Raw genomic sequence first — 8,015 nt, 5'->3', positions numbered from 1 at the left:
TCGAATTTTTATAAATTATATTTCCTTTTGTATATAATTTTTGGCATTTTACAGAAGAGAAGAATAAAATTTGAAAAAATGTTGATTAATACGAAATAAATTAAAAATAGACTCTTAGGCAGTTTTGGTTCAATTTTTTCTTCTTTTTTTTTTAATTTAGTTCTATATTTCAAGATGTAAGTAAAAACAACATAATTTATCCCAAATTTTCGGTTTGCGTTTTGTTCTATTTTGTTTTGTTTTTGTTTTTGTTTGTTTCCTTTTTCTTAATATAATTATTAGCTCTAATGAAACAGCAATTCAATTATACAATGTTTAATTTTGTAAAATACTACATAAATGATGGTTAATCTCTCTTAATCCACTCAAATTAGATTTATCTTTACATATATTTTGGTCATCAATGTTATTTTGGTTCACCATTATTAAGAGAATATCATTCTATAGATCGCTTTATTTCCTTATTCGGAATTATGATGCTGCTTGGCAAAGTTCTTTCATTGGAATTATCTGTTTCTAATTCGGTTGGATCGATATCTTCTTTTTTAATGTCTGTAATAAAAAAAAAAAACAATTGTTTAAAATTTGTATTGTGACAAATTAAATTAAATTAAGAAGCCTATCAAAGCATATTTTATCATTCTCTTTCTTTAAAAAAAGAATTACTAAGTAATAGAGTAGCAATTTAGTTCAGAAGCACGTGACAAACACAGATGAAAGCACCTTGAGTTAATCGAGAGAAACGACGACGGCGATTGGAGGAGAAGATGAAACGACAAGCCCTACGGTATAGTGACTAGGACTCAACCAGAAGGATCAAAGCCCAATTTCTAAGATCCTTAGATCACGTAAAGCATGAAAACCAACGCTCTAGTCCTAAGTCCTCAAATTAAACTCTTTTATTTCACTTCTAGCTATCGAGCTAGGTGGTGCAAAATCGTATCGTCACCTGCTAGTGATGCCCGCTGGATAGCCTAAAGGTGAAGTATCGACGAACGTTGGATCCATCGGAGCCAGAGCTGTGTCACCAGAGTTACCTTCTCAGGAAGTAGGAGCAAAACAACAGATATCGCTCTGAAGAATCAGCTCTAACGATCTCAGTCATGCGCAGGCCTCATAAGCCGGCCATGAAAGGAAATTTTAAAGTGTGATGAAAAAAAACAAGTAATAGCCTCGGATGGGCTGATAATGTTGACTTCTTTGAGTTCCTCGTCAAAACATATGAGGAATGTCCCAAAAACGATGTTTAAATAGTCCTGGGAGATTTTAACGCCAAAATTGAAATCTTTGGTAGGTCAATCGGAAGACATAGCCTACACGACACCACACATAGAAAATGCAGCAGGAGGATACCGCCAATGCCTTTGCCGACAGAGTATTCCAAGAGCGTTTAGAGTATTCCAAGAGCGTGAAGTCATGCAGATCCAGGGATATTTTAACAGGTAACAGGTGCGGAGCTTTTATAGAAGAGTCAAAAAGGAAACAACAGGATTCTCTTTCCGCCCTAGAGCCTGCAAAGATAAGAAGGGGAATACCGTAGTCGAGACACATTCAATACTAAAAATCTGGAGAGATCATTTCAACCAGCTGCTTAATGGCGATGAAGTCAAAGATTCTATCAGCGAGCAACCGATTCAAATCCATTTGGTTAACGATCTAGAGTTCCACCCACCCGACCAGAGTGAGATTAAACTAGCCTTTAGCAGCCTGAAATCAAACAAAGCAGTCGGTGATGACGGTCTGTAAGCGGAGCTTTTTAAGTATACTTGAGCAGATCTGGTAATGCACAGCTAGTTACTGAAATTGTTTTGGAAGAAAGCATGCCCGACTAGTGGAACTTAACCACCATCTGCTCGATCCATAAAAAAAGTGACCGCCTTCTCTGCACCAACTAATGAGGCAATAGCCTTTTTAACATCGCTTACAAGATCCCGTCAAGCGTATTATGTGAACGCCTGAAGTCATTTACTGACGAACTAATTGGCCCTTACCAGTGTGGCTTCAGGCCTGTTGAATCTACAATCCACCAAATTTTCACACTACGAATAATCCTGGAAAAGACCTAAGAACATAACTTCGAAACACAAAATGTTTTCATCGATTTTAAGGCAGCTTATGACAGTGTAGACAGGAACGAACTATACCGTGCCATGTTGAGTTTTGGTATCCCTACTAAACTGATTCGACTTATCAGAATGACGCTGGAAAATGCTCGTTGCGGCGTCAAAATTGGAGGAGACTCGACCGGAACCTTCGAAACCATCAGAGGACTTCGACAAGGAATGCGCTGTCATACGAGTATAGCTGCTTCAATAATGTTCTTAAAAGAGTGGAACCATCTTTCAAAAATCCACACAATATTTTGGATATGCAGATGACATCGACATTATGGAAAGAACTAAACGAGCAGTGACGGGTACTTTCTCTTATATAGAGCCTGACGGGAAGAAAATGGGTCTTGACATTAACGAGGACAAAGCGAAGTATTTACTGTCGTCAAATAGAGTCGATTCACACCGTAGACTTGGTCAAAACGTGACAATTGACAGGTATAACTTCGAGGTAGTAAACGAATTTGTTTATCTGGGCACTGCTGTTAATTCTGCTAATGACCCTTACTAATCGCAGTTTCCTTGGCAAGCAAGCAGTTGAGGAATAAGGCCCTATCGCGAAGTACCAAAGAGAAAAACTTAATCATCCCAATCTTTCTGTATGGTGCATGGTATGAAACATGGACCCTCTCCCAGGCGGATGAAAGATCTCTTGGTATTTTCGAGAGGATGGTCCTGCGTCCGAACTATGGTCCGGTTTGTGTCGACAGGCAAAGTAACATCTGGCGGGGAAGATATGGGCTATACGAGCTGTACAGCGACTTGCCACTGGTCAAAAAACTGCGTGTTCAACGCTTAAGATGGCTAGGGCATGTCGATGTCGAGCGAATGAACAATGAAGCTCCAGCCCGTAAGGTATTCAAGCCAAGCCTGAGGGAACAAGAAGCAGAGGCAGGCCTCATCTCCGGTGAAATGATCAAGCTGAGGCCGACGCACGTCAACTTGGTATTCGAAACTGGAGCCAGCAAGCTAGAGATTGAGTTAGCTGGCGAAAGTTATTACTTGAGGCCCAGTAGCACAATGCGCTGTGGCGCCAACTAAAGTAAAGTAAGTATATTTCTTATTTCTACAAAAGCTACTTTCAAGACATGTTGATGGAACTTACTGCCTTGTGTAAAAATTATGGACGTCAAATTAACAAATCGAAAACTAAAGTCATGACAAATGGCAACATTATAGAAGACAAAATTGAGGACGTAGAATTCACAGCGATGAACATTCTTTGGTTGTAGCGTCGCAACCAAAGCCAACCTTTCCAAGAACTCCATCAACTTTAGATGTATTCCTATCAACTTCTAATTTAGTTTATATTCTTCCAGATATCAGCAACTTCACATGTTCAACTGTGCCCAGCACCTCTGACTACGAAGCAGTTCTGCTTTCGATAAAACTCAACCAGCCAGCCATCCTAACAGCGAGACTCCAAGCAGACTCCATAAATTATAGAAAACTCAACGTCGAACGAATGCAGAGGCATATCGAGCAACACTTGGTACTTCCTCCTGCCAAAAGAAACCTCCAGAATAATGAAATCGATGGTGCCATCGAAATTCTGGAAGCGACAATCGGCAACGCTCTTGACGTTCAAAAGTTGCCCAACTGCCCATGACAGCCAAAGATAGATACCAACATCTCCCGGAAAATATACAAAAGTTGTATTCGAACCGACAAAGGTTGAGGAAAAGGCTACAGAGAATTCACCAGAGAGAACTCAACACAGTGAATCGGGAATACCAGACAGTGAAAAGCGAACTCAAATGCGTTAACATCATGTTCCGAAGCTCTATTCGACACCACAATGACAAATATCTCAAGAAGAGATTGCGAGAAATAAAACCCGGACCAGACGCCTTCAAAGAAATCAACCGCTTTATAGAAAGAAATAAAGTACTACCGAAAGTCATGATGGACAACATCACTGAGATTACATCGCTGGTTGACAAAGTGGAAACTTTTGCCAACCACTTTGAAGGCAACTTTTCCAACCCAACTCCAATCCTTCGTCTAGCCCACTTTTCATTGACACTTCAGAGAGAAGTGTATTCAATGAAACTAACTTGGCAAATAACCCAGTGGACAACCCATACCTGAGCACTACAGAGGAAATATGAGAAATTATAGAACACTGCAAACCAAAGAAGTCAACGGGGTCGGATGGTGTTTCTAACTTCATCCTGTAGAGGCTCCTGCAATTAGTGACTACTTTCCCCAAAAATGGAAAACTGCAAACCTTTGCAGCAAACTCCTGGAGGAACTTATATTAAGGAAACTGAAAAAAAATTGCTGTGAAAACAGTATAATTCCTGACATGCAGTTTCGTTTTCGGTGTAACCTTTGGATGCCTTCTGGGCGTTGAGAAAGCATTTGATAGCGTATGGACTGGGCTTGCCCATAAATTTCACATGACGAGCTTTTCAATCGCACTAATAAGAATAATTTTTTCTTTTCTCTTTTCCAGACAATTGTGTGTACAATTGGAGAAATGCTCATCGTCAATGAAGAACATCAGGGCTGGAGTTGCCCAAGGTTTCGAAGCTCGGCCCGTTTCTATACAGCATCCTGACATCTGACCAACCTAACTCCGTCAACTGCGAGATTCCTTGGCCTACTGCTCCTCAATGTCACCACATATAGCCGTGAAGAAAGTAGAAGCACACATCCACCGTCTCTTTGATTTCAACCATAATTGGGGTATTAAAATCATCGCAGCAAAGTCGGAACTCTGCTTCAGAAGGTCGTCAAATGTCGTCCGTAGAGGAACTCAAAAAGCGAAAATATGCAGAAACTTGAAGTTGAAACTCCCAGATGGATCGGCACTTTCAGCCAAGTGGATTGTCCAGGACCTGGGAGTTTATTTCCACGAGCTGTTAACGTTTAACCCGCATCAGAAAGTTCTTAGGAAAGCTAGCTGCGCCCCCATCATGTACATCCAATGATGAAGACGAACAATGAACTAAGTCAACAGACCAAGATCCTGATGTACAAACAAATGCTGAGACCAGTCATTGCAGCTTTCCCGTTTGGTACACCATCTCTAAAACGGCCATGAAGCAGCTAAAAGCCTCGAAAGAAAGATCCTAAGAATCTGCACTGGGCTTGTCTTTGACAGGAAGCGTCCAAAATTCTTCAAAAACGACAGAATTTATTCTGAAGCGAGAATAAACACATTGGACAACTATCTACTACTCTTGGCTAAAAATCAAGTAATAATAAGAAGGGTGACAACCCAACAGCGACTGCCAAAGCCCAGGTACCTCAGCGTCATGGACCTTATGGATGATAACATAATTCAAGAAGATGCCGTTGCATTCTACAGTGACTCCGTGTCAGCCCACCGACGTCGCTAAAACATGCCAACAACCTTCTAACTAATCAACAAATCCAACAAATGACAAACGGGAAGGAACACCCCGAGGATAACCAAGTCAACCGACATTTATTTTTAGAACACCACAATATTTAAATTTAATATTAAGCCAATATATAAATATTTAGACTATCCAATTGTATATATAAAAGTTCAATAAACAAATCATGAAATCTTGAAAATTTTGAAAAGAGTAAATACATATATGGGACAGCTAAAATTATTTAAGAACCAAAAAATAAAGAAATTAACAGACTGATCGGAAATAGCCAGGAACATACGACCAAGTCAAAGGGGACGACACTTCAGGACAAAAGGTGGACAAATATCACAACGAAATGGAGACCAGAAAAAATGAAACCAGAAAGCAGGACGACCCAATAAAACATGGAGTGACGATCTATAACAAATAAGCACAAATTGGTACAACTAAGCCGAAAATAGAGATATATGGATAGCTTTGAGGGAAGCTACAACTACAGTTGGACAAGTTCAACCGTTATATAAAAATTGAAAATTCCAATTTCATACTCAATGGGTTTAATTAATTGAAAACTAAAATCCTCTGCTTTGAAAATGAGCCCTTAGTGCAAATATGCAAAAATATTTAAGTACTTCTTATTAGAGCAAGTGCGTTCTTAGGCAGAATTCAATGACTTTACTATAGAATGCTTGGTCTGGTTTTAGGGAGCTTGGAAGCCAAGAAATTAATAAATTAATTTAATACAGAAAATAGATAAATGTGACTTTAGAAAGAAACAAAAACTATGTGATCAACAAAAACGTACCATTTTGAATTTTAATCTGTATGGAGGCCAGGTCCTCGTGATGATGATGATTACTACTGCTGATGACACGACTAACTTCCCGCTCTTCATGATCGCTATCTATTTCTTGTACTTTTTGCTGTTGCGTCTCCTCAATATCATCGTCGTCCTCGTCATCCTCCTCATCTTCGTCCTCGTCATCGTCGTCCTCGTCACCAATATGGTTCGATTTCTGACGATCGTGCTTTGCTGAATTCCTCGGACCTCCGTTGTTGTGCGGCTCATAATCGTGATGGTGTTGATCGTCTTCACGCAACTTGAAACGATTATCAATTTCTAGCATTTCCTCATCGAAAGCAGCACGTTTCTTTTCAATTTCTTTCTCGATGGCAGCTCGATTTTCGGCTAAAAGTTTTTCTGTTTTTTTGGTTAGCACCTTCGGCCGAAAGTAGATGGGAGGTTTTGACTTGGTCCGAATGAAGTGGACTAGATCCTTCTTGGATTTCTCCCAAGCCTTGAAGTCTTTGAGGCGATACATCTTAAGTTCAATTTTGCGAATTTCTAGCTGTTTACGTTTGCGGTCCATGAAGAGCGATTCGCGTTCTTTTTTGAGATTAGCGCGTTCTTTGATCTCTTGCTCTTCGACTTTCTTCTCGACCATGGCCTTTTGTTCTTCCTTCTTTTTGAGACGAGACTCTTCTTGGCAAAATTTGTGTAGGGTGCCCAGCAGTGAGCCGAACATTCGACGATTACGAGCACGAGATTCGGCATCGGGTCCTTGTGCAGTGACGATTTCTTCTCGTGACGGAAGCTCTCGTATTACTCGGGAGAAGATACGCGGTTTGACGGGTGCGTCATCGTCGCGCAATGATGGGGCTATCGGTGAAGGACCCGAAAGACGACTGAACACGGATTTGGAATCTTGAATACGCCGTTTAGCAGGCGGAGGACTACTGCCGCCGCCGCCGCCACCACCCCCGCCTCCATCACGGTTTTTGGATCGTTCATTGGTTGAGTCTTTCCGGCGACTGTCGTTTAAGTGACGCTTTCTATCTCCCCTTTTAGTTTGTTGGAGAAATGTAAATTTTATTATTGGATTAATTTATGATTTTCTTTGGGTAAAATGAATGAAGGCACTAACCTTAAATTGGTTTCCTTTGGGTCGCGGCCTATGATGCGCCGAATATTGTCATTTAGAGTCACCAGAGTGTTTTTAGCACGATCTAATTCTTGCTGGAGCGAATCGTATGATTTGATTACATCAGTTCCCATTGTTTATTTGATGGTTTTTAATTTTGTTTGAGTAATTTTTGTTCTTTTTGCTTAAGTTATTTGAAAAAAACAGCGTTTTGAGAAAATATTTACTATGGCCAAGTCAAGTGTAGGCATAAAAAGTAGCAGCTGTCACTTTTAAGAAGTGTCACAAAAATTTCTTGATTTGGGATTGCATTTGGGTTTTGGGACAAGGTATATGTGACGAGTCTCGTTGGAAGTTCGAATCAAAAATAAAATGGAAGGTGAGCAATTTGTTAAGGGTATACACGCATTGAAATTTTGTAAGGTTCAGTCTTTTAAAACAGTGTTCACATTGGGCTCCTTTCTTTTGAGACTACTCTGGCATTACATGTGAGAGACAAGGATGAGGTGACTCGGTTTGACTCCCGAATTGCTACCGAATTTTTCAAAGCAGCAGGCGATGCCTTGATAGCGAGCATGCACCAACTCATTTAGAAATATGATTGGAAGAAAGCATTCCCAATGAGAGGAATC

At 40.2% G+C, this 8,015-nt stretch overlaps 1 protein-coding gene across 1 annotated transcript; it reads right to left on the bottom strand.

Moving 5' to 3' along the window:
* Nucleotides 1–229: 229 nt before the first annotated feature.
* On the bottom strand, nt 230–7,660 carry LOC129942309 (pinin). Its single transcript, XM_056051180.1, has 3 exons — nt 7,387–7,660; nt 6,267–7,303; nt 230–552 (listed from the first exon to the last, which is right to left on the bottom strand). Exons 1-3 carry the CDS (start codon nt 7,515–7,517, stop codon nt 437–439), a joined length of 1,284 nt encoding a protein of 427 aa, XP_055907155.1. The 5' UTR covers nt 7,518–7,660; the 3' UTR covers nt 230–436.
* Between the last annotated feature and the right edge of the window lie 355 nt (nt 7,661–8,015).

Source organism: Eupeodes corollae, chromosome 1 (assembly GCF_945859685.1).
Source record: "Eupeodes corollae chromosome 1, idEupCoro1.1, whole genome shotgun sequence".
In the NCBI taxonomy this organism is placed as follows: domain Eukaryota; kingdom Metazoa; phylum Arthropoda; class Insecta; order Diptera; family Syrphidae; genus Eupeodes; species Eupeodes corollae.
Note: the sequence above shows the minus strand (reverse complement) of the source record. Positions and strands in the feature narration are given on the sequence as shown.

Coding starts and splice junctions, on each gene's coding strand:
- LOC129942309 (XM_056051180.1), bottom strand. CDS start 7,517: ATGGGAACTGATGTAATCAAATCATACGATTCGCTCCAGCAAGAATTA. Junction 7,304..7,386: donor CCAAAGGAAACCAATTTAAG/GTTAGTGCCTTC, acceptor ACAAACTAAAAG/GGGAGATAGAAAGCGTCACT. Junction 553..6,266: donor ACAGATTAAAATTCAAAATG/GTACGTTTTTGT, acceptor TTTTTATTACAG/ACATTAAAAAAGAAGATATC.